A 27,681-nucleotide genomic window follows, 5' to 3' on the forward strand; every position below is an offset into this window, starting at 1 on the left:
AACCACCTGGAATTCAGCTTTAAAGATTAACTCTGGGCAATGAGAAAATCATTTAGTCATTGCTTTGAAGAAGACGTACTAAAAAATATAACAACTAGCAAAAGGAGAACTCCCCAGGTCAAAAAAGGTAAACAGAGGATAAAGGCCCCATGTGGAAAAGGGGAATCAGATGGCTTCAAGTGTCAAGAGATAATTTTAGAAAATCAATCCATTATGTGAAACGAAAGCAGTTGTTTATGGATTGCATATGTACACAACCATCACACATATGAGATAGAATAACAAAGAAAACTAGAGAATATTTGTCCTTCTCATCAACAGCTGTCACCCCCTTCTTCTCAGAATACCAATGACTTCTGAGCATGGTGGACACAAGCACAAAATGACTGGCCTGATTTAGAAGCTCATGTAAATTAGCAGTTTTGCTGAGACTAGGTTTCTAAAGGTTTTTGGTAAATACAGCCAGAACACATTGTGGGCAGTGGGCCGTGCTCATTTAGTGAATACTGTATATCATCATATGATAATGAGTGATGACTTAGAAATCTAAAGCTAAAACCAGTTAAATTTTGGAAAGGGTGGGGATTTTTTAATGTGTTTTTTTTTAGGTTGTGTTCTTTGGGGAGATTTTGGCTTCTCTTCTTGTCACAACGCAACAGGAAATGAATAGAAATCTCTTCCAGGTAAATGGAAATCCTGTCTAGAGAGTTATCACCAGGACAGATGTCTCCATTGAAGGGATAAATGCACTTTTCTTTTTTTCCCCCTTCCCCTGACCCAACCAATCCCACCCTCATCCACCACAGATGCATATTTAAACAGGAGTTCCAGTGAAACTGTAAAAAATAAAAGTCAGCAGCTAAAAAAACAGACACTCACCTGTCCCTCAATCCCGCGCTGTCCTTCCCGCAGCCTGTTTCATCAACTGTCCTGTGTTCTCAACGCCAGCATCTTCAGTGTGGGCACCCGGCTGTGACAGCCTCTGGCTTCACAGCCGGGTGCTCACTGCACATGTGCGAGTAGCACTGCACCTTGTGAATGGTACCGTAGTCTTCTGGGACCTGCCACATGTCCCAGAAGACAAAGGGGGGGGGGGGGTTGAGGACAACGTCCCTTTCCAATCGCCTAGGCAATCACAGAGAAAGTGGGAGCGGATATCTGTCAATTTTGGGTACCCACCCCTCCCCCCGCTCCCCAAAGGTGCCAATACTTAACGGGAGCGGGGGACCAGTCCTTAGCGGAACTTCCTCTTTTTGGCGGAGCTCTGCTTTAACTCAATCCGACAGCTGTGGTGCTGCCGTTTGTTTACATCTATTGCCACAATTCTTCACTATCTTGGCCATGTTTGAACATTACAGCCCCAAAGATTTCTATGGTACTGTCTCTGACCATCTTTGGCCTCAGGACACAGTCCCACAGAAGTCTATGAGGGTTTAAGGTACGGGGGGGAAGGCCAGTTTAGACTTGGATGTCAACAAACAAGGGAACAATAGCCATCAGATTGGTTTAAGTACCTGTAGATTGGGTTAGGAAGATGGGTTTGGTTAGGTCTGGGAAGGGGCAAAAATTAAATATACTTTATTCTAAGTGTATTTATCCTTTAAAAGATTTCAACTCCTGTTCCCATGCCAACTGTAACATTTTACCAAAACAAATAAAGGTGAAATATCCCAGCAGGGATAGAGACATCAATAAAAACCCAACAGGGGTTTTAACACCTTCATTACTCTATTCAAAAATATGGAAAATGTTTTGGCTTTAGGTATCCTTTTAGGGGCATTACAGCCATTATTAGCTGGTATTTTAAAAGACTTTTAATTGGAACTGAACTAAAAAGGTGAACATTTGCTATGTTATAGGTGACATTTAAAGGTGTCAATTATCCCTAAGTAGTACCCTGAAATATTTATCTTTTTTCTTGAAATCTTTCAGAAAAATAGCAGTGCACTTCCTGATATGTGAAGGTGCCTAGGTACTCCTGTGCCTACAGCATTATAGATCTATATCTGCAGTGTGAGATCTAAGGCAGTGCTGCCCTCAATTACTAGTCTCAGGAGATTTGGTGATGTCACTATTGTGCTTCTCTCTAGGTTCCTTGCTGGAGGCTTTCACATGAAGAAGAAAAATCATAACATGGGGAAAAGATCACTTGCAGGGTAATCACAGGCAATACTAGTGACTAGTTCTTGGCCTTCTGCCTGACTTTTTTTATGGGAAAGCTTAGAGCAGGGGTATCCAACCTTTTGACTTTCCCGGGCCACATTGGAAGAAGAGGAACTGTCTTGTGCCACACATAAAATACACTACTAATAAGGGCAGCTGATGAGCAGAAAAAGTCAGGCAGATCACAAGTTAACGATCACGGATATAGATAATGTACTTATCTGAGTAATAAAATGTCATTATTTATTGTAAAAGAGGGCAACATAAAAACGAGTGCGATATTTGACCCTGTTTTGATAAACGAACACATCAATATCTGGTTCAATTAATGTAGCAGCAATTCTCAATTAATTCTCAAGCTGCTCACAAATGTAGGAGCTGCCGAAAACTGATGACGTGAATAAGAATAAGACGTGATTGTGGAGAGAAGGAGATTTTTATTTGGGAAGATAAAACTTTTTAAAATCTAGTAAAGGGACACTGTCAAATTTTTCTACAGACACATGTGTTCACTAAATGTAAAATGCATTTTTACAAGAAATTCCCCCTCAAAAATCAATTTTTTCAAGTAAGTTACAATTTTGTGTTGGGCCCATTCATAGCCGTCTTGGGCCACTTGCAGCTCATGGACTGCAGGTTGGGCACCCCTGGCTTAGAGAGTTCAGTTCCTGTCAAAAACGTTTTCCAAAATGGTTTGCAAAATCTTGCAAAAGCATTTGTGTCTGACATATTTGTTTCCATTACTGTGCTTTCATTTACAAGCAATGTTTGGCAGGCAAGGAAACCTGCAGTTACTTCGTAATGCCTGTAATAGAAGCAGATATAAATACTTCCCAAACTATGCTCAGTGCCTGAATAGTGTTTGAGAAACTTCTGATTTTCTGTAATTCTAGAAGCAAAAGGTGATCTCTGCTAGTTAAAAATAGGTGCAAAAAGCATGGAAAAGGCTTTCTGTGTCAACACATGATAATTGCAATGGGGGTTTGGTAATCTCTGATAACAGCTTGATGAATTAGGCCCTTTGCACAGAGCGATGTCAAAATACCTTACAGCAGTCAAGGTGTCTCTGTGAAAAGTATAGTATCTACAGTGGGTAAATCTGACTGTCTTAGAAATAAAGTATGAGAGACACTTCTAATTAGAGCATTGCCTTATCTACTTACAATTTACCGACTCTGCTGCCGTCTCCTCACTGGCTTCTACAAAGGCTTCATTCTCAGCACATTCTCTGGCATAGTTCAATAAGTCATGCGCTTGCTGTATACCTTGTTAAAAATAAACAAATAATAATCACATAAAGCTTTTAAACCTTGTTAAAATTATTGTAATAAAAACTGCTGAAACCATGTCCCCCCATCCTACCAATTAAAGTGAACTTCTCACCCTTCCCTCCCTCTAACACCTCTAACCCATCCTGAATTTTCTTCCTTACCTTGTGAGCAGGTCAGGACAAATGGGTGGGCAGGAGGGGTGGCAGCCCTGGGCACTGTGCTATCATGTGAGGTGGAGGGGCACCATGAGGAGATTGGAGGGAGGGAATTTGTGTGAGGAGGGGGAATTTGGGGTGCGGAAGGGGGTAAGAATTGTTTCAGAAGGGGAAATTTGGGGAGGTGTGCTAGCAGTGGTGATTTGGGGAATTTGTGTTGGGATGGTGGAAAAAGGTTTGTGCCAGAAGTGGGGATTTGGGGGGTTTGTGCTAGAAAAGTAATATGCTAGAACGGGGAGGGGATTTGTGCTACGCTGAGAATTTTTTTTTTGGGGGGGGGGTATTTATGCTAGCAAGGATTATTGGGGGGGGGGTATTTGTGCTAGGATAGAGGGTTTGGGGGAGGGAATTCAGAGTGGGGGGAGAGGATTTGTCCTAGGAAGGGGCAATATTTTTTTTCTTTTTGAGGGGTGTGCTGGGGGCATATGGGGAGAAAAAGGATTTGAGCTGGGGGGGGGGCAAAGATTTGTGCTGGGAGGGGGGATTTCATCAGGGTTCAGGTTTGTACTGGGAGGGGGGAGAATTTATGCTTAGGGGGGTAAACATGCATATTAGTGCATCAATGTCACTCCTCTTCTGGTTCCTGAGAAACTCCATTGCTGGACAGCCAATAGGAAATATCCATGTCACACAGGCAGTGATGTGGACACCTGAAGAAGGACCCCGACAAATGTAAAACAGCAGAGGAGAAAAAAAGCTGGAACTGGAATGTAATGACCATGGCTTTAGGCAAGTAAAAAAGGCATGACAGCGCTGAGCGAACTATTGGCGCTTTATAAATACTGTATAATAATAATAATAATGTAGATTTTTTTGGCTAGACTTAGGCTTTGAAGTGTAACTATGGGCAAAATCAAGAAATATCAGATATGATGCAGTCAATAACATTAAAACAAAACTAAACCCATCAATTTAAAGATTCCCAAAACAGCTGCATTCAAGGTTTGCTGTGAATTAAAACTGCCACAGTTGCTTGTGCTCCCAACAGAACTGTCAAAATAGCTGGTCAAAACTGATCATATGTGCAGCACCATGGCAACTGCAGTTCAAGAAGAGGGTTTAGTTCTGCTTTAACACATCAATTTGTGTTTTTCTGAATTACCCTAGTTTTATTTTCTATTGATCCTGCCAGTTAATCAGTTACTTTTCTACTTCCAGTAGTAGGGTGACAATGCTATTCATGGCAAAGTAAAATGATGCAACAGTGTTGTCTTCCTGCGGGCAGGGTCGTGTACAAGTACACATGGACACGTAGTTTTAAATGGACTTTACGTGGGATACAAACTAATGAAGGCCTAACTTCAGCTAATGCTTTCTAAGCAGTTTGAGCAACAGTTTATGTCTTTTGAAGAAAAAAAAAATGAAACTACATCAAATTATAAATAAAAATTGACCTTTATAAGCACCCCAAGATGTGTTATATGGTTTGTCCCATCCCCTGAAACTGCTCCCTTTGCTTGTTAACTTGTCCTGTTACAGGAAGTTGAAGAAAAAGCAGATCTACTGGCAGGATCAACAGGGGTAACAAAGCTGTGTTATACTGGAAACTTAAACAAGCAGAGAGATGGTAAGTATATGCTGCTACATGGGCTGCTGTTAAAGTGAACCTGTTGCTTTGTCTTGCACAGTACAGGATTACTTTAAATTGTTGTGATTCTTAGTGACCTTCTATATTACTTTTTACCTGGATTGGGGGTGAAGATGGTTTTCGACACCACAGTTGCAACCATTGAATTTCGAAATGAGTCATAATTTATGCGTATCTCTGATGCAAATAAAACTAAATGTAACAAAAGATTAACATGGTTACACGATTGTTTAAATAATATCTCTTGCGGTTATATCTTGTAGGCTTAGTCCAATATTAATATGAGAAATAGAGAAAAAAAAAAGCGCCACAAACTAAATAGAACAGAAGCTGCACTCCTAACCAAAAAAAGGTAAAAATGTGAATAAATCAAAGAGTCCGCTAAATATAAGTAAATACAAAAATTATTAGTTTAAAATAATGATGTCCGTGATAGAAAAAATTTGATATAAAAGTCCATCCACCATAACAAAGGAAATTCCGCCCCGTGAGGACGTCGGATGACGAAACTAGTAGGGCGGGGCTTCTTTTGGATGTGACGTCTGGACGTTCCTCGTAGACTGTCGGCTGTGATATCGCGATGAGCGAGGCTCGTCCCTGTTTTCTTGAGGCTGTCATTGCTGGTGTCGGCTAGACACCCTGTTTGTGAGTGCATTTCTGACGTTTTAATAAAACATTTTGGTTTTAAACGTACTGCACCATGATTTCCTTTTTTGATTCCCCGAACATGATCTATGGTATGGAGACGTGATGACTACCCGCTGTTAAGGCTATTCCATATTGTGCTGACTGGCTGCTTGCAGTATATTGCTCCCAGTTTGGATTACTTCTGCTGATCATCACTCCCAGAGCAAACGCTATCTTTGCTGATTTATAATCTGGTCAGCATGGAGCTCTGGTGAGTGTACCCATTTCATTCGGTGGTGGATTTTTTTTTTTTTTTGCACGTTGTTTGATTTATACAAGATTTCAGAACTGTTTAATTACTTTGTTAAGGTAGATGGACTTTTATATAAATTTTTTTCTATCACGGACATCATTATTTTAAACTAATAATTTTTGTATTTACTTATATTTAGCGCACTCTTTGATTTATTCACATTTTAGTCCAATATTAATCTAGTCACATTATATGTTATTCTAGTAAACTTAAAAAACCTGTGGCCATTTAAAGAGGAACTATAGACTGGCCAAAAATATATAGACTGGCCAAAAATGTAAATATGTCTTCTGTCTACTCTCCATCATATGCAGAATACAATGCATGTTTCGCCTAGGAGTAACCTAAGATAGAGTATTACTCACCTTAACTCACAGTCCTGTAGCAGCCATGCTTTGATCCTCCTCCTTTCCAATCCCAGCATGTTTTACTAAAACAGTAGCCACATCAAGGCAGAAATCTGCGGATTGGGGAGCATAATGGATCGGACTCCAATTCATTATGCTCAGTCCGCAGATCCGATCCATCCTGCGGGGATTGCCGGCATGCAACCTATACGGGGTGACACCGGACCCGCTCCACCAAAAGGTAAGTTGTAAAGCAAGCCGACGATCCCTGAAGGATGGATCGGATCTGCAGATTAAGTATAATGGATCGGAGTCCGATCCATTCTGCTCAATCCGCAGATCCGATCCATTCTGGGGGGGGATCGTCGCCGGGGGTGTCACCAAGTGTTACCGCACCGGTTGACACCAACTAGGGACGCCCCTGGGTATGGTTCACTGTAGTCCCCATCAGGAAACCTGCCCTGAGAAATGGCATGCAGCTATCACTAGCGTGTATGTATGCAGACTGGAAGTGGCTGAATAGGGTTTGCAAGAGACCAGCAGCACTGAGATGTAACAGTGAAAAAAGTGGAAAGTTTTTGCTTATGATACAAAGGGGAGATTTACTAAAACTGATGCACTCAGAAACTGGTACAGCTGTGCATGGGAGCCAATCAGCTTCTAACTTCAGCTTGTTCAATTAGACTTTGACAATAAAACCTGGAAGATGATTGGTTTCTATGTAGGGCTGCACCAGATTTTGCACCGTGCAGTTTTAGTAAATAGCCCCCTATAGTGTTTTTGGAAAACAAATGTTTTTTAGTGAGGGTTTACATCTACTTAAACAGCAGATACTGTTAATCTCTAAGTATTACTGCATGTCTTCACAATGTAAAACAGAATCTATCGGGGTAACTAACACCGCGCTGAAAGAACGACACAGCAACATTTTCAAATAACTTCACTGAAAAAACAACTTCACAAGAAAACAGCAATTATTTCTAAGAACAAAAGTTGAAACGAGTAAGAAAGACTACCTGTTTCTCTTGGCGTCCAGCTTTGTGCCAGCTTAATGGATTCATTATCCCAGCTAAAGTTCAACAAAGAGAATCAATCTATTTTGCTACAACATTCACAGGTTTTATTAGAAGCAATAAAATTGCTGAAAATGTAGAAATGAAATGATCTGTACTTTATGAATCTCATGATTCAGTCACTTGTTTTCTTTTCATTGCGGCAATTTCAGCATACTTTATTTACAATAGTCCCCTGAATCAGAAAATGAAGTACATGTACAAATCTAAACCTACCATATCATTGGAAATGAATCAACAGAGTAGTCAAACAGCTTGACCTCACACCTCCGACCTGCTCTTTTGTCAGAAGTGGTAAAAGGTTTCACTTCCCCAACCTAGAGAAATTACAAAAATGAAGTGAGAGAAAATTCCTCCAAGTGAAGGAATTCCTGGTTGTCACTGGAAATAGTGTCCATTTTGGTAGATTTCCCCTCTATTGCTCTTTTGGTGAAAATCCAAAATCTGGGATTTTTCTTTCACTTTTACTGTACCAATGTTGAAGAAGAGGAAGGATCCATGAGTAGCCTGAAGGCTGCAAGATTTAAAGTGGTTATAAACCCTTACATATACCCAAAGAAGTTATTGGCCTCAAGTAATACACAGAGATGAAACAAATCCTCCTACCTAAGTTGTGCCTGTTTATCTGCAGTATTATTCTCTTCATCAGTGCAGAATTTATAAAGCTTGTCTGAGAGTTAAAAAAAAGGGAGTGAGAGCTAAAAGTACACACTACAGAGTGAGGAGAGCTCTGATTAGAGGGAAGGGATTCACCTCCCTCCAAACAGCTCACAGGAACAGAACCGAGGCTGTCAATCTGCTGGAGGTCCCTCTTGGTGATTTTTCTCTTGGTGACAGGAAAACATGTCAGAATTGATTTATGCTGATAGCAGAGAAATGAAGCAGCAGACTGAAATGACAATTAGTGCTCTTAATTGAGACAAGTACACACTATAGAGGGATATGTTTTGTTCATATTTTATGTCTGAAGTTTACAGCCACTTTAAGGTATGTATATATAGTTTTAAGTAGCAGGGGGTTTTCACACAATAGATGGTGTTGGAATTAACTGCAGGCAAAATTAAAAATAGAGCCCCAGCCAGTGTTTAAAATTAAAAATCAGCTCTGGTGGCACATCTTATCTGGTGCTGTCAACATGCAGTAATCCCATTCCATCACTAGATGTCCTCAGTATTCCAGGTCAATTGACGTGCAGGACTGAGGACATACATTATATTGCCAAAAGTATTGGGCCAGACTTCCAAATCTATAGTTTCAGGTGTTCCAATCACCTCCTTGGCCACAGGTGTATACAATCAAGCCCCTAGGCATACAGACTGCTTCTACAAACATTTGTGAAAGAATGGGTCGCTCTCAGGAGCTCAGTGACTCCAAGCGTGGTCCCGTGATAGGTTGTCACCTGTGCAATAAGTCCATCCGTGACATTTCCTGGCTACTAAATATTCCACGCTCAACTGTTAGTGGTATTATAACAAAGAGGAAGCAACTGGGAACAACAGCAACTCAGCCACCAAGTGGTAGGCCACGTAACATGACAGAGCGGGGACAGCACATGCTGAAGCGCACAGTGCGCAGACGTTGCTGCAGAGTCAATAGCTAAAGACCTCCAAACTTCATGTGGCCTTCAGATTAGCACAACAACAGAGCGTAGAGAGCTTCATGGAATGGGTTCCCATGGCCGAGCAGCTGCATCGAAGCCTTACATCACCAAGTGCAATGCAAAGCGTCAGATGCTGTGGTGTAAAGCACGCCACCACTGGACTCTAGAGCAATGGAGGCGTGTTCTTTGGAGTGATGAATCACGCTTCTCTGTCTAGCAATCTGATGGACGTGTCTGGGTTTGGCGGTTGCCAGGAGAACGGTACTTGCCTGACTGCATTGTGCCAAGTGTAAAGTTTGGTGGAGGGGGGATTATGGTGTGGGGTTGTTTTTCAGGGGCTGGACTTGGCCCCTTAGTTCCAGTGAAGGGAACTCTTAAGGCGTCAGCATACCAAGACATTTTGGACAATTTCATGCTCCCAACTTTGTGGGAACAGTTTGGGGATGGCCTCTTCCTGTTCCAACATGAGTGCGATCCAGTGCGCAAAGCAAGGTCCATAAAGACATGGATGAGCGCATTTGGGGTGGAGGAACTTGACTGACCTGTCCTGACCTCAACCCCATAGAACACCTTTGGGATGAATTAGAGCGGAGACTGTGAGCCAGGCCTCCTCCCCTGACATCAGTCCCTGACCTCACAAATGTGCTTCTGGAAGAATGGTCAAACCTTCCCATAGACACCCTCCTAAACCTTGTGGAAGGCCTTCCCAGAAGAGTTGAAGCTGTTATAGCTGCAAAGGGCGGGGCCAACTCAGTATAGAACCCTACGGACTAAGACTGGGGGGCCATTAAATGTCATGTGCGTGTAAAGGCAGGCCGACCAATACTTTTGGCAATATAGTGTACATTGAGTGCAGAGAGTAATAGTTCTATGCTTTCAGGGGGGTGTAATCATGGTGCTCTCCACTCACAATATACTCATAACTCACTCACAATATACTCACAACACAGAGAGAGAAGCTCTGAGGGTGTGAAAAAAGAACCGCAAAGAATACATTGAGATGGGGCGGTGCCTGCATGGGGATAAAAAGAAGCACTAGGCACCATACCTGGAGGTGGCACAAAACATAATACTAATTAAGAAATCAGCAATAAAGCAGGACTGGGTAAGTTTTGCAAGCAAGTATAGCAGAGAGTGACAAATGTTCTAAAAAAATCTCACTTACACAGACTGGAGCATGACAGAGGGGTAGTTTAACAGCATCATGAGTCAAAGGGATGAAAGCGAGTGAGAATTTAAAGTTCTAGATTTTAGATCCCTTTTCAATACCTGGAACTCTATCTGGTAATGTCTTTCCTCCGCTACACATAGGTGAAGATTTACTAAAATCTGGTGCAGCTGTGCATGGGAGCCAATCAGCTTCTAACTTCAGCTTGTTCAATTTAGCTTTGACAATAAAACCTGGAAGTTGGTTTCTATGCAGAGCTACACCAGATTTTGCACCGTGCAGTTTTAGTAAATAACCCCCCTATATTTATGAAATTAACATACCTGTCTTACTGCTGCAAGAATGTTAATAATTTCCTTATTCAGGCTTTGTCCATTAGCAACAATGTCTTCCAGTGAATAATAATCATTTGGGTGCTGAGTGGGGATATGCAGTAATGACAGCATGGAGTCATCAGTATCACGGTTAGAACATATCTTCACCACAGAATGCACTTCACTGATAAGCAGTTTGTAGGAACTAAAAGGCAGAAGGTGGATTTGTTTTTGTCAATGTGCATATAGATGAAATACAAGCCGCATTTACCATGTCCTAAATCTGGGCTTAGCTAATAATGTGTTTGACATTAGCAAGTGATAGGACCTAGGCCAGGACATATTTTCCCAAAACCTAGGAGCCAGCTCCAAAAAATATTAGCACCATCAACAATGCAGCAACACAGATATACAAAAAGAGGGGGAGGTGCAGCGCTATACAAACTAGCAGACAATAATGAAATTCAGAATCAAACTCACATAATAGACAGTGACTGTGTGCTAATAAAATAAAGCCACTGGATGGTGGCTATAAAGTGAAGGAAGTGCAACATAAATAAAAGAGTCCAATGGAGGGGTGCTCTTAAGATCCGAGATGATCCTCAGACGTCCAATATTTGGAACCGCAAGGTGATAAGTAATGTAAAGATTGCGCACTCACCAGATACGCAATCTTTATGCGCATTTGTATATAGTATCACTGGACCTCCGGTGTCATCAGACTGGTCTGGTCAGATCTGGTCAGCATGACCTCTATCTGAGTAACAGGCAGTGAAAGTCATGCTGACCAGATCTGACCAGACCAGTATGATGACACCGGAGGTCCAGTGATACTATTTTGCACTTCCTTCACTTTATAGCCACCATCCAGTGGCTTTATTTTATTAGCACACAGTCACTGTCTATTATGTGAGTTTGATTCTGAATTTCATTATTGTCTGCTAGTTTGTATAGCGCTGCACCTCCCCCTCTTTTTGTATATCTACGTCTCTGAAGGTTGTATATGGTGCCTTTTTTGGTGTACAGCTGTTGTTTATTTGTATATCTATTCAAGCGCTCACTTACTCTGTTTTTTTGAATGCAGCAACACAGCTCTCTTCCCTTTCCCAGCAGCCACCATGTATGCTCTTGTCTCTGCAGACTGAGGGACTCTCCCAACCCATCAAGTTAAAAGTAACCTAAAGCGATATTAAATCCAAAACCAAAAATGTAATATATTGCAGCTAACCAATCATTGGGCAAGGTTCACACCTAAGCAGTTTGCGTTTGATCCATTTCTGTAGTGCTTTCTGCGGTGCGCTTTGCATTTTTGCACATGCATTTTTGATGTATTTTTTTTTCAACTTGTTGCTGGGCAGAATATAACGCGAAATGCATAAAAAACGCACTACATGCTTTTCTGCAGTATCTCAATTGAAGTCTATAGAACCAAAAACACAACGTTTTGTGTTTAAAAAAGTCCCTGACCCATTCCAAAAAACACACTAGGTGACAATGCGGAGATGTGAACCTGTCCCATAGGAGATCATGTTAAACAGACTGCTGTGCGTTTCTGGAAAATACAGCGGAAAACACATAGGTGTGACCCTAGACTTGGGAATGGTGACTGCATTAATTTTCTATTCTTATACTTTGTTTTTACCAGGTGATCTAGCCAGTAACACACCTCCTGTATTACTGTAGGGTGCCACTACTCTAGATGAAGGAGCACAGGGGGACAACTTTAGACAGCAGTATTGTCAGTCTGGGGGGAGGAGAGTGTTAATTATACTAGCAGATTTAAATACACAAATTAAAGCCAAACTCCAGCTCACACGTTATAATCAGTTACAGCAAGCATTTTCTCCTTTTGGAATAAAGGTTTTACATCAGTAAATAAAAGCTGATCATTGTAAGCACCCTTGCCTGTGTTGAATGGGTTGTCTCATCCCTGGCAACTGATACATCTGGAAGAAAGCTTGTTCGTTTGAAAAACAAAAGACTTACAGGCTGGATCGCCAGACGAAAATAGATGAAAGCATAACAAAGAAATTAAATACAGCCATCATAGCTAAGAATTGGTAAGCTGCAATATAATAAACATTTGCTTTTGGGTTTAACACCACTTTAATCTTAAGACTAGAGCGATTGTTGATCATCAGTTCAATAATAAATACATTCTGTGAGATAATCATAACCCCGATGAAGCCATGTGTCCTATGGCGTAACGCGTAGGGGTGGGGCTACGAAGTCACTCGGTCTCAGAGAATAAGCGGCAAGTACGTATGCCAACGGCTGATACAGGCATTTATCACTGATTTTAACAATGTGAGTGCATTGATTAAGATTTGTGGAATAAAATAAAGTCTGTTTTAAGGATAAAGCACTATGTTCCTATTGTCTCCTTTCACACTGAGGAACGTATAAGGAGGATTGTGCTAGTGATTCAAAGCAGCTGAAGGAGGGAGAAATCCTTGTAGAGATATACAGCGTTTAAAAGGGAAAGGTGTTTGCAAGAAGTACCCAACATCCATCATATACTGCAGCAATCCTAGTAGGTTCCAGGATATGTGAACCAAAAGCTTATTAAGCCTGTATAATAGGCTTAGAAGGAGGTGAGTGCACATCTTTTTTCACTGAAGGATTCACGGAAAGTCACTGTATTATGTTTTAATCACTTTATCACAAATTTGGACTTTTTTTGGATAATAGATTTATTTTTTTGTTTTTTATTATGATCACTTTATTGATATATTGAAATTTTTTTGTCAGTTTGTATATATAATAGTATATTTCACACACTTTATATAGTTGGATAATAGGAGCGCAACATTTATAGATATATGGTTTATTTGAATTTAAAGTCTACTGTGGAAAAAATAAAAGTCAGCAGGTACAAAAACTGTTGTGCGCATTGTGAGTAGTCCTGCAGTCTGCTGGGAGGGAGTGGGGTGGGAGGAGAGCTTTCTATCGCCTAGCCAGTCGGATTGGAAGCGGGTAGCTGTCAAAATCGGAAACCTGCTCCCTCCCCACTCTCTAAAGGTGCCAATTCTTCACGGAAAGTGGGAGACCAGTCCTTAAAACAGAACTTCCCCTTTTGGGAAGCTTTAAGTGCTATTTATCAGTAGTACAATTATATAATATATAAACAATAGTGTTTTAAATGAGTCCTGATGAGTGTGAGTGTGTGCGTGTGTGTGTGGGGGGGGGGGGGTATAATAATTATGGTCAAGCCACAATGACATACCCTTCCTTTTTTCTGGAACAAGGATTTACAATGATCACAGTTACCTGCCAGACATCAAAAGACAGTGCAAAAGGAACCTCAGACCTAAAATTGGGACTGTGAGCATGTGTTCTCTGTAGAGAACATACACATTATCACCATAAGTTTGGGAACACCTGAGTATCAGTATCATATATTAATATATAGTATATTCAAAAGTATGTAGACATCCTCCAAATTATTGAGTTCAGTAGTTTACAGTGAAGGATATTGTTAATGCTGTAGAATACAAACACACTTTGGAAAACCTTAATCCAACAGTTTGGGGAAGACCATTTTCTGTTACAGCATCATTGTCCCTTTGTGCACAAAGTCAGCTCCATACAGACATGGTTTGATAGGTTTGGTTTGGAGGGACTCTAGTGGCCTGCACAGAGCCCTGACCCTCAACCCTACTGAACACCTTTGGCATGAATTGGAACACTAATTGTGAGTAATGTTTTCGCCAACATCAATAGCTGACAGCACAAATGCTCTTTTGGTCGAATGGGCCCAACTTCCCACAAACACACTTCAAAATCTTGTGTGAAGAATGGAGGTTTTTAGAGTTGCAGAGGAGCCAGCTCTTTATTAATGCCCGTGGTTTTGAAATGGAATGTCCAACATGCCAATGTGTCTCTGTGCATCCAAAAGGTCCTTTTGTGTTAAACTTACCCTTGCATCTGATCAGGTATTTCAACAGAGAATTGCCCAGCTTCTATCACAACTTTTGTTACCCATCCTGTTATTCCAGTGATAGATGAATTGTGGCCATGCCACGGTCCTGTGCGTCTTATGGATGCATAGAGAAGGGCTCAGAAGCGAGCATGAACCAGTGCCCCAATAGCAAGCGGCTGGCTATTGGGGGCACTGGTCAAGGGGGAGGAGACAGGAGCAGGGACCCAAGAAGAAGACGATCTGGGCTGCTCTGTGCAAAATCATTGCATAGAGCAGGTAAGTATGATGTGTTTGTTATGTTAAAAAAAAAAACCTTTAGAATCACTTTAAAGTGATTGTAAAGCATTTTTTTTAGATAAAATATAAAAGATGTTATCCTTACCTGCTCTGTGCAATGGTATAATGGTACTTCGAGAGTACCCAACCAGGGCTGTCTGCTCCGCATTTCTTCTGAGAGCCCCCTCAGCAAGCCCTGTGCTAAGGGGGCACTCATGCAGGCATGTTCCCAACCCAGACTGTGTGCGTTCATAGACACACAATAATGAAACTCTGTATGCATTAATATATTGTGAAAAAAATGTTTTAATGTAAGCAGCGTATATATCAAAATTGGACCAGGCATCAGCCTCTTGCAGCCCCTGTACAGCGGAGTTCTGAGTTCTAGTAGACAAAGAAGCAGCACAAAGAATCATTCAGTTGTGCTGCATTGCAAAGAGTAGGCTGACAGGAGGAGAGAGTAGAATGACAAAGAGAAACACTCATAGGTACTTTACTTTTCCTTTTACTGACACAGGCTGGATGAGCAGACCTGAAAGTGAAACTGCAGCAAAGAAAGGTCAGGTCCCCTGCTAGATAGGGTTTTGTGAGGCACCAGCTGTATACATTTTAGAATTGGATGTGCAGAAATGCAAATCCTTTGGCAGGTAAAATAGCTCAAATATTTGTATTTTATCTGTGTACTTAGCTGTTTGTCCGGAGTTCATCTTTAACTTGTAGACAGAATACTCACATCGTTTTCTAACTGCCTTTCAGACAAAAGCAGATTGGACAGAACTGCTTCTGAAAAGCTAGCATTAATCAGAGAGCTTAGAACAGGATGATGTAAATAGTACAGCTGTCAGGTATCCTAAATACATGTAAAGAGACAAACTCTGCCACTCTAATGATTGCTGTTAAACCTTAGCAGCCTCTTAAAGAATGGAATATGGCAAGTTTATGCTAACCCTGGCGTTGAAGGATTAAATTTTTCTTCTTTCTCCAGGTCCTTTGTTTGCACAAGAGGATTTTCAATCATAACTAAAAGAAATAAAAACATTGTTTAGAATGCTTTGCATTTCCCTAAAATGATGACTACAGATGATTAACACACAAAGAAAACAAGTAACAGATGTCCTCATTACCACCTAAACAAAGTTAAACAAAAAAAAAGGTTTATGGCCCATTTCTTCTTTGTAGCGTGTTAACACGTGTAAGCATGTTGTGTTACGGCAGCCCATTGAAAATAATGGGCGGCCAACGCACCCTAAAATTAAAAAAAAAAAACACATCACCCACTTTTTGTAACATGATGTGCTACACTGTAGGTGCCTTGAGGAGGGTGTCATTGAAAATAAATGGCATGGCAGCACATATTCCATGAAGTATATGAAGAAAAGGTGACCGAAGTAAGTACATACAGTATGTCAGTATAAAAGTTTGTCCCAACTCCTACAACTGTCAGTTTTGCTGAACTACTAAGCCTGCATGTAAAGATGTAAAAATAGAAATTAAGGCAAGTGAACAAGAAATTTGTATCCTGAATACTATCATTGCAGGTATTAGCACCATACAGTTACCAGAGTTCAGCATTTGTTTTCTTTACTGGGTCCTTAATGATAACCTTATACCGAAAAAAGAGCATTGGATATGCAGCAGGTCACTAAGTCTGTCAGGGTCCCTATTCAAGTTTTGACATAATACCGTATTGATTAAAGATTTAAAGCAGTATTAAACCCAAAACCAAAAATGTAACATATTGCAGCTTACCTATCATTAGAAGAGGTGGCTGCATTAGTTTTCTACTTTTAGGCTTTTTCCCTCTGTTTTCACCTGGTCAGGAACACACCTCCTCAGGGGCAGACTTACCATTTGAAAACTCGGGCACTGCCCGAAGGCCCGGGGTCAGTAGGGGGCCGCATGAGATGCCCCTGGTACCTTTTTCATAGGCTTGAGTTTGGACAAGGACACAGGGGCCCCATCATCCCCTATTGCCCGGGGGCCCCCTGAGTTGTCAGTCCGCCCCTGCACTTCCTGTATTAGAGTGTCACCACTCCAGATGAAGGAGCACAGGAGGCACCTCTGGACAGCAGCATTGTCAGTCTGGGGGGAGGGGAGTGTCAGATGTACTAGCAGATTTAGATATACTAACACATGTAAGTCAAACTGCAGCTCACACTTTATAATCAGTTACAGCAAATGTTTTTTTTTATCTTCTGGGATAAAGGTTTTACATAAATAAAAGGTGATCATTGTAAGCACCCCTGCCACTGATAAATGGTTTGTGCCATCCCTGTAAACTGATACATCTAGAAGAGAGCTTGTTCCTTTGATAAATAACAGACTAAGGCCTTGTTTAGACTAGCGTTTAGAGGGCAGCAAAAATGTGCGGATGAGCCACGTTTTTGCTGTCTATCAACTTTCCCCTTAAGCTGCAATAGGCAGCAGACGAGGCTGTTTTCATGGCAAGGCTGCAATGCTTCCCTTGGCAAACTTGGCAGAGTTGACCTGCCATGTATTGCTTGGCAGGCGCCAAGTTCACTGAACACTACACATTGCATGTGGTTACAAGGCATTTGCAGCACTTCCCCATTGACTTGCATGGTTAGTGTTCGGCGGGAAGCATTGGGGGGGCAATCCTAACGTGGATCAGGCTTCAGAGGCAAAGGAGATTTAGATGCAAAAATCTTACTCTACCCTTACTGGCTGGTTCACCAGATGAAAATACAAGAAAGAAAGTCTTAAAAATTAAAGCGAATGTAGCTAATACATCTAAGAATTGATAAGCTGTAATAATAAATGTTTGCTTTGGGGTTTAATGCCGCTGTAAAAGCAGAATTATATTTGACCAATGTGAAGTCTGCAAGCTCTCTCACCTGTGCTGACATCTTTGTCCAGTTTTCTTCCAGGTTTGGAATGTTTAGTGATTTTGATTGGCTGTCACAAAATGATGTAACACACGCACATGCCAGAATTGTTCAATGAGCTGTGCATGCGCAATTCACTGGACATTGTCAATAAGAAGGTGAAGAGGCAGATAAGAATCCTTTGTTGCAGAAAAAACTCTATAGTGTGTCTCTTCCACAATCAAAAGCCTGCCTGGCGGCACATTTTTAGTTTTTACTTGAAGTTCCACTTTAATTAGAAGGTAAGTAAACACAATCCTTGCATTCTTAGGGATTCTTGTACCATACTATGACCTGGCTTTATATGAGGACTATTCACTCTAAATTCTAACTGCTGCTTCAGATGTAGGAAAAGGTAATGGGGGTGAAGTAATTCTGCTGCTATTTTAGTCAACTTTAAAACATTTTATTACAATCATTATTACAAATAAACGCTTTACATTTTTATTCACAGCATGTTTATAGTGAATTTACTTAAAATAGTTGTGAAGCTTAGCCAAGTTATATAATAAATAAAAATAAGTATATAAATATGTACTTAATCCATTTGTATAATTAAAAAATAAAAAATTATTATATATCTTTTTGTACCAAGAAAGGTGTGTGGTGCATGTGATTGCTTTTCCTTCCTCAGTGCATCATAGACCTGCAGAGGGGCGTATTTACCACAAAGCAAAAAAAGGCATTTGCCTAGAGTGGCATTATTCGGGGGGGGGAGCAGCATTTTTCAGGGGAGCAGCGCCACCCCCCGAAAGAAGGGATGGAAAAAGGGACACATGCAGCATGGAGACCAGGTGGGATCTGAGAGAGGATGTGGGCTGCTTGATGGTGTATGCAGAGCCTGACCCTTGTTCCCAGGGATGTCCGGAGCTGTGAAGGTGAGTGTCTTCTCTCTCGCAGGGGTGGGTTGCCAGTGTATGGGGGGCGGTGGTAGTGGAAGGCTCTCTGGGGTGGGAGGGGAGATGGAGTGTTGTTGGTCAATGCCAGGCTCCGTTTGTGGGGGAGGGGGGTGTTTGTCGGTGTCAGGGTCTCTCGATGGGGCCGATTTTTGTGTTCCCTAGGGCAGCACGAAACCTAAATTGACCACTGGTGCCCAGATCAGGGGGCATGTGCAACATTTCTGGAGGTGATATTTGCCACTGAGCATCAGCGTTTCCAAGGTAATTAAATGCAAGTACACAGTGGTGTCCCGAGGCAGGTGCGGGGAGTGCGGCCCGCACCAGGTGACACCGACCGCATGGGGTGACACTGGACCCGCTCCACGAAAAGGTAAGTTGTAAAGCAAACCAACGATCCCCACAGGATGGATTCCTGCGGGGATCGTCGGCTTTCTTTACAACTTATCTTTTCTTGGAGCGGGTCCGGTGTCACCCCATATAGGTTGCATGCCAGCGATTCCTGCATCCTGCGGGGATCGTCGGCATGCAACCTATACGGGGTGCCACCGGACCCGCTCCAAGAAAAGGTAAGTTGTAAAGAAAGCCGACGATCCCCGCAGGATGGATCCGATCTGCGGACTGAGCATAATGGATCGGAGTCCGATCCATTATGCTCAATCCGCAGATCCGATCCATTCTGCGGGGATCGTCGGAGGGGGTGTCACCAAGTGTTACCGCACTGGGTGACACCAACCCTAGGGATGCCTCTGCAAGTACATACCTGACAGCATAATGTCACTCCCACCTTATCAAAGTCACCTTTCAGGAAGAGTTTTCTCTAAGACTGGGGAAGCCGCTGTCAATCAAGGGAGAGGAGATGGCTACACACTGACCATGGAAGATACAGGCACGCTGTGTGTTTGAACAGCCTGCCTGTATTTCAATACAGGGTGACAAGAAATCCACGCTAGCAAGGATCATCTTCAATGCTTATCATGTTCAGTTTTCAAACAGGAAGTGAGGAACTGGCAGGATCAAATAAACCAGCAAAAATAAAGCATATATAAAATCCTTAGAGACAGATGTATTTAATTGTATTATTATTACTGTTCTACAGTGGCCTATTCCTCCTCGCAGGCATCCTTCTCTAAAGCGTTGATAGCCAGCTCCACCACTAGTACAGGCACATGCCAGTCCAACCTCTCCTTCTATTCTGCCAAGGGAATATTAAAGCCTTTAAACTTAGGTAGCAGGGCCAAGGCAGATCCTAGCGGAGCCATACTGGAGCCCAATTTTTCCTTCCACACCCGCTGCAAGGGACATATCCTGCCGACTGCCCGCCAAGTGTGGGGAGGTGCAACGTAGTGCGGGCAGTGAACACATTAAGTCTGATTGCAATAAAACTTGAAACTTTATTGAACAGAATGCCAACGTTACAAACACCCTCGCAGGAGAGTGCCACTAGGGAAATAACTCACAATTCAACGCAGTCAGATGTGGCTGAGGAGAGGTGGCGACAATGTTCCAGAATGCAGTGTGGCCTGGCCCAAGAGGGGAGGCTTCCTAGGACAGCAAGTCCCCAGCCTTTTACTTCTCGTCTGCAAACCTTTGCTACTGCTAGTTACTTTTCTTAGCAAGTGGGGTCTCTCTCCCTAGACTAGCCAATCGCAAAATGCGCCAAAACCCTGGGGCAGAGAGTTATAAAGACCTTGCTGGCCTAAGATGGCCACCAGGGGTCACACAGCCGCAGTGTATCCAACTGGAACGCTGCTCCATTAACCCAGAAACCGTAGAGAAACTGGACGTTCTCACCATCACTGGGGCCGAGCGCCACCTACAGTGGAGAAAGTAGACTGCACCTGCCTACACCTAGGATAGGAAGTGTTTTAAACTACAGCAACCTTCCGCCCCTCTCCTCATCTCCGGAACAAAGGAGAAAATGTTCTGAAGGCCACAGAGATAGCTGGAAACAATGCTAACTGATAGTTTGATGATTTTTCAGGATCAACAGATATTTCTTGCACTTATCAAACATCAAGCAGATATAACAAAACATTTTCAATGGCATATTTAACAGATCAAAAAGGAGGTTCATTGCAAAAAACGATTAAAAAAAAAATGCAACTGCCAGTTGACTCTATCCTAGGAGCCTCTTAACCAGTTCACATACACTTTTAAGAAGCTCCAAGAATAAGGTCAACTGGCAGTTGCATTTTTATTTGTTTTAATTTTTTTAACCAAATATCACCTGTTAATCCCAACATTTGATCGACCTAGTTCATGTTTGAAACAAAACAGTTATATGAGAACAAGTAATAGTCATGTATGGACCTACCACAGTCACCGACCCGGAAACTTTCAGAAAGAGATTTAATATACTCCTCTCTACCCCAAGATGAGGCATTGATGAAGGCCGACGGAGAATCTCGAATGGTGAAACTGAATGTGTACCTTTCAGATCCAATATCTAAGCAAAATACAAATACAAGTTGTCTACTGCTACAAATGGCATATCAGTTTTAAGATTTTCAGCAGCATAAAGGACACTTGAATGTAAGTACCATCCCCTCTGATGATTTTAAAAAATTAATTACGTTTATAGTGGTCATACACTGGTAGAATTTTTTTTAAATGTTTTGTTTTAACCCCTTTTACCATGGGCAAGCAGCACAGCAAATATACATTGCTGAGCACATGCACACTGGCTCGTTGAATGACTGTGAGTTCATGCAATCACATGATCACAATAGCAACAAAACTGTTATGACTGAATTTCATTTGTACCGGCTGTGCTTCCTATAGTGATGTTGTGATTGTCCCACAGCTATCACATGGTACCTGGGTCAATTATTGCACCCTTTACCATCTGATAGCATCACTAGGGTAAGCACAGCTGTTATGAATTTATTTATTACAGGTACTTATATAGCACTGTCAATTTACAGCTTTACATATATACTGTACATTCACATCAGTCCCTAACCCTCAAGGGGTGTACAATCTAAGGTCCCTAACTCACATTCATACATACACATACTAGGGCCGATTTAGACAGGAGACAATTAACCTACCAGCATGTCTTTGGAGCGTGGGAGGAAACCAAAGTACCCAGAGGAAACCCACGCAGGCACAGGGAGGACATGCAAACTCCAGGCAGGAGGTGCCGTGGCTGGGATTCAAACTGCCAGGCAGAAGTGCTAACCATTTACCATGAATGAAATCCATTCAGTTCAAACACTGCCTTTTTTACACTGTGATTGATGATACAGTGGTGATTACAGTAACAAGCAATCACAGTGTAGAAAAAAAAGAAACTAAATCTCTGATCACCCCCCCCCCCCCCAGCAGAATAGTTCAGTGTCACTGTGGTAACAGTGAACTACCCTGATGACAGTATGTAAAAGAAAAATTAACAAAAAAAAAGAAAGGAGAAAAACTGAATAAAAAATTATTACTTTTTACATACTGTCACTAGTTAGTATTCCTGATAACCACCACACCAGTCATATGATGATGCTGTACTGCACTGGTGACTGTGTTAATGTGGAAAAAAAACAAGTTTTATTTATTTTCTAATTTTCCAAAAAGATGTGACAAAAAATTACAACTTCAAAAAACTCACCTTGCCTCTTAATAAATACCCCAGACTGTCCACTTTCCAAAAAGGGGTCATTTGGGGGGTAAATTTACTGTGCTGGCATTTTAGGGCCTCAAGAAATGAGGTCAGTATATCAGGACTGATCAGTTTTCAAATATATATACCAAAGATTGTAGACACTATAAATTTCACATAAACCAATTAATACAAAGCCATTCACAATGCTGCCCCTAACTACCTCACCAACCTGATTCCCAGGTACCACCCTACCCGTACCCTTCGCTCTTCACAGGACCTCCTTCTATCTTGCTCCCTGGTCTCCTCCTCCCACGCACGACTGCAAGACTTCTCCAGGTCCTCCCCCATCCTCTGGAACTCACTACCCCAATCCATCACACTGTCACCTTCCCTCCTCACCTTCAGGCGCTCCCTGAAAACCCACCTCTTCAGGGAAGCCTACCCCACCCTCACCTAACAGCCGCTCTCCTTCATTCCTCACACAGTGGGTACCTGGCTGTGAAGCCGCAAGCTGCACAGCCAGGTGCCCACACTGAAGATGCCGGTGTATTGGCAAGATGTGCCTCCCATGTAGATATGTCCCCCTGAAGCAACTGCGCATGTCCCAGTTTCAGACATAAGAAGCCGATCACCAACTGTAGCACAGAGCTGCCACAGTTAACCCCTTTAGGCTGCACCGCTGATTATTGGGGAGCATAATGGATCAAAGAGAGGACAGTTACATGGGGGGAGTGACATGGGGAGTACAGACACGTGGGGAGGACAGTGACATTGGGGTAGTGATATGTGGGGGGGGTCAGTGACATGGGGGGGGCAATTGTAGCAGCAAGATGTGTCTCCCATGTAGATATGTCCCCCCCCCCCCCCCGAAGCAAATTGGCATGGAAGGGGTTACTTCACCAAAAGGTACATGGTCAGATACAGTAGTTCTATCATCGATTGATCGTGCCTGAAACCGGGACATGCGCAGCTGCTTCAGGGGGGACATATCTACATGGGAGACACATCCTACCGCTACACCGGCCTCTTAGAATACAGGACAACCGGTGAAACAGGCTGCGGGGGGGACACAGCGGGACCGAGCGACAGGTAAGTGGCTGTTTTATAAAAGTCAGCAGCTAAAGTATTTGTAGCTGCTCACTTTTATTTTTTGACAGCGTGAGTGGAACTCCACTTTAAGCTAACATTTGAGTTCCGGTCCACTTTAGGTTTTGGAATGGCGTGTATTAGCTGTCAGCTGTCATTCTAGAGTGCATACAATACTTTTCTATTTCATCACAGCAATTCTCACTAGCAAATAAAAACCCTTCCTTACAAACTAGGATAATGCTACAGTAACTCATGTCAACAATAATGCCAAAAGCAAAGGCAGCGGAGGTAAATATGACAGATTTTCTCCAAAGAATCAAGTAATTTGTTCGCATGAATTAAAATTAATTATTTGCACCGCTTTAATTCCTCCGGCATAAAGAAAAAGCAAGGGAAAAGAGAATTCTGACTGACACGCAGGTCTCAAAGAGCTCAAGAAATAATAAAGGCGGCTTAACTTTTTCGGTCTGGAAATCCTTTGACATCTGTTTTCCCAATTACAATGCCCATTATGCTCTGAAAAATAAAAAATGGAATGTTGTACACAAATAAAACACAGATGTAGTTAGTAAATTAGATTTCATGGTCTTAAAAGCCACTAGTTAAGAGTACACATTTTTTTTCTTTCTGAACGGCAATTAAGCAGCAAGGTTTGCTCTTCAGCACCCAGTAAATCCATACAATGCGCTGTTAGGATTTTATGGAAACCATTATACACCGCAATGCACAAAAGTGGACGTTAGCCGAATGTAATACTAGACTGACCCTCTTTTTTTTCCTTCTCATTTGGCCTAATCATTAAATTGGACAAACTGACTAAGCCTCATTGGCGATGGCTTCCTTTAGAGTCTGGGTTTCCTGTAACCGTCTTGTAATTTGTACTTGCATGTGAAGTTTTCACATGACATGCCGAATTATTCCATAGCATACAATTCCCCTGGTAAAAGCCCCAGCATTGCTATGAATGTATTTAGTGCCATTATATTATTAAGTTTCATTAAGAGAAGCGCTGGTATTTGAAGTTCTTTTCTGTCGCTCTGCAGTTGTTAAAAGTTGATTTGATGATATATGACTGCATGTAATACAGGCAAGAGAGGAATAACTAAATTAACGCACAGCTGGGTGGATCTTGTATGTCTCACCCGTCTACCAAGGAAAACAGAGCAATATAGGATTATTATTACAGGCAGGGTGAATTGGGGCTGTTAAGGAGTAACTTTAGCCAAAACGTTTTCCTTTAGTTTTTCTTATAGCAAGAGCCAGAAGTGCTGTCAGCTTTTTATTGCTGTCTCTGTCTGTTGTCCTACTGACCCCAAATCACTGTCACATATAACACACCCGCACAGTAGTGCGCCACAACACAATACCTATACTGTGCATTAGGAAAATAAAGTGGCTGATTTTCTTGTGTGTTGAAGTGCATGGTCAGTCTATTCATAATGAATGAGCCGCTTTAAAGTGGACCATCCATAACAAACAGAATGACTACTTTTGCACCAACCCTTTGCACCTCCCTAACACAAATGGCTTTAACTGCTGCCCATCCACCCTATAGCAGAAGTACCGCTACAGCGCAGCATGGGTGCGCAAAATCACACATATATATATATATATATATATATGTGATTTTGCAGTCCCAAGTAGTAGGGACACGAGTGGCACGCCACCATTCGTGGCCTTGGCTGTCAATCACCAGGTTCCAGCCGTTGATTACTTGCCCACGCTCGGTGATTGCCGAGCATCTCTGACAGGGAGAACGCACGGCAATCACTGAGCGCCGGCGAGTAATCAACGGCCGACACCCGGTGATTGCTGAACATCTCCGACAGGGATGGAGAACAAATACAATTCTCTACCCTGTCAGCTCCTGCACACTGCTTTGCATGGCTGTGCATAGCAGAGCCATACAAAGCAGTGTGCTTACAGTGAAACACTCACATAGCACACTATGTAAAACAGCACACAGTTAACCCTTTGATTGCCCCACATGTTATCCCCTTCCTGCCCAGTGCCATTAATACAGTGTCAGCGATTTTTATTAGCACTGATCACTGTATTGGTGTCACTGGGGATGTCAGTGACACCAAGTCAGTTCACCCAGTGTCAGAATGCCCCCCCCCCCCCCGGAGTGGATAACCACTTGCCCCTCCTGAAGATTTACCCCCTTTTCCTGACCAGGCCATTTTTTGCGTTATGGCGCTGCATTACTTTAACTGACTATTGCACGGTCATGCAACGCTGCACCTTTTTTCCCCATGAACTGAGCTTTCTTTTGGTGGTATTTGATTGCCTGTGCGGTTTTTATTTTTTGCGCTATAAAAAAATAAAGACCAACAATTTTGAAAAAAAAACAAAAATATATTTTTGACTTTTTGCTATCAAATATGTCCAGTAAAAAATGTAAAAAAATCTAATTTTGTCATAAATGTAGGCCAAAATGTATTCTGCTCCATGTCTTTGCTACAAAAAATCCCAATACGTGTAAATTAATTGGTTTATGTGAAAGTCATAGCATTTCCAAATGGCGGTATATATACTGGGATTTTTTTTTTCAATTTTTACTAGAAATGGCGGCTATCAGCGACTTATAGCAGGACTGCGGTGGACATTGACACTGGGAGGAACTGACCTGGTGTCACTGACATCCCCAGTGACACCAACACAGTGATCAGTACTAATAAAAAGCACTGACACTGTACTAATGGCATTGGACAGGACAGGGTTAACATGAGTCCATCCAAAGCAGTGTGCAGGAGCTGACAGGGAGGAGAACTGTTAGTAAACAAATCAGTTCTCCTCCCCATCAGAAATCCTCAGAAATCAGCAGGTGCCGGCGAGAAATCCGGGACCCAGTGATTGACAGCCGCGGCCGTGAATGGTGGTGTGGGTAGGGCGAGCGTGCGCCCCCTACCTGGAAATGCAAAATCGTGTATATATGTGATGTTCTGCACTGTGCCACCTTCTAGCAGTATTTCTGCTATAGGGTGGATGGGAAGCAGTTAAAGAGCCATTTGTAAACAAGTCCCCCCCAAACAAAAACCCTGTCCTCCAAACGTCTGGAAGGCACAGGTGATATCACTTTCTCCAAGCAGATCTGGGAGATTGAAATACCATGAAAATGCATCCTTGCAATGGACTGGAGCACATTCCCATGGAATTTGCAGCTCCCAATTCTGTCAGGAGGTACAATGACGTCACCTGTGCCTCCTGAAAGTGCCGGTAGCTGGACTGTGGTAATTTGTTTAGGGGAGGGGGGGGGGCATTGTTTGTTTTGGAGGGGTAGGGGGCTAGCCAACAAGTAGAACTTCTGTTTGCCATGGAAGGTCTGCTTTAACGCAGCACACCCTAAGGCTGGTATATTAATGCCATGCATAGTGTCAAGGAGTAACACACACCCAAAACCATGGCTCCACTCCAGACTTGCTCCTTTCATCCCACTTCGATGACCCAGGTGATGGCTGCCACAGCCTATCACCTCTCCCAATCAAATGATAACAAATATAAGCTGCACTCCAAAACTTTGCTCTTTCTGTATTTGTAAAAAAAAAAATGCATTGATGTCTCCACCAGAAACCACCATCCTTGACGTTTCACCACTGGTGGATTGCTCACAAGGATAGGGGACTTCGACTTCCTCTATCCCCGCCAGCAAACCAGCAGCCATGAAATGTGTTAAGGAAGAGTCATGTGACTTTTATTTTCTATATCAGGAAAACAGATAATACATATTTTTCAGTTACTTTTAGGACCCAATGAGACCGCGTGATCTGCAGTGAGGGCCCCTTCCAGTGCTGGTGCTGATGCGATGCATAGTCAGTCCGCCAAAGCTTCTTGTGTTCATGGCATCTCACAGGGCCGTCTTTAACGCCGGGCAAGAGGGGCAGCAGCCCCGGGCCCAGTCATTGTTGTGGGGCCCAAAGCAGCTGCCCCTTGTCTTGGAGGAACAGGAGGAAGGCGAGCCTCGAGGGCCGCTAAGATTGAGAGCCCGTGAGCGTGAAGACCTCCATTGACAGCAACGGGCGCAGCATTCCCGACGGCGGTGCCTGGCAGACCATCCACTCCTCCAACCTCCCGCCTTCAACAACGACTGTAACGGTCAGGCTGACCAGGAGCCCGGAAGACAGGCTGACCAGGGGCCCGGAGGACAGGCTGACCAGGGGCCCGGAGGACAGGCTGACCAGGGGCCCGGAAGACAAGGACAGGCGGGAGCGCAGACAACCAGGGACTGCAGATCAAAGTAAGGAGCACATCGTTCCAGAATGAGAGAAGGGAGCCTGCCCACTGCGGTCATGTCAGGTACCAGGTACTACATATACCTACCCGCAGGAGGGGGCTG

At 42.7% G+C, this 27,681-nt stretch overlaps 1 protein-coding gene across 5 annotated transcripts in view; it reads right to left on the minus strand.

Moving 5' to 3' along the window:
- The window catches only part of MEIOB (meiosis specific with OB-fold), an 83,383-nt gene that overhangs the window by 7,859 nt on the left and 47,843 nt on the right, over positions 1-27,681 (minus strand). For all 5 annotated transcript variants that reach the window (XM_089682110.1, XM_089682107.1, XM_089682106.1 and 2 more), the window contains 8 exons: positions 23,804-23,861; positions 20,976-21,107; positions 15,825-15,897; positions 10,689-10,884; positions 7,814-7,914; positions 7,541-7,593; positions 5,334-5,429; positions 3,327-3,428 (listed from right to left, as the gene is read on the minus strand). In XM_089682110.1, the coding sequence (XP_089538236.1) occupies positions 3,327-3,428; positions 5,334-5,429; positions 7,541-7,593; positions 7,814-7,914; positions 10,689-10,884; positions 15,825-15,897; positions 20,976-21,107; positions 23,804-23,855 (805 nt within the window). In that variant the 5' untranslated portion in view covers positions 23,856-23,861. The remainder of the gene's footprint in view (positions 1-3,326; positions 3,429-5,333; positions 5,430-7,540; positions 7,594-7,813; positions 7,915-10,688; positions 10,885-15,824; positions 15,898-20,975; positions 21,108-23,803; positions 23,862-27,681) is intronic.

Source organism: Staurois parvus, unplaced genomic scaffold (genome assembly GCF_062004578.1).
Source record: "Staurois parvus isolate SC_StPar_1 unplaced genomic scaffold, SC_StPar_1.0 ptg000285l, whole genome shotgun sequence".
NCBI classification, from domain to species: Eukaryota; Metazoa; Chordata; class Amphibia; order Anura; family Ranidae; genus Staurois; species Staurois parvus.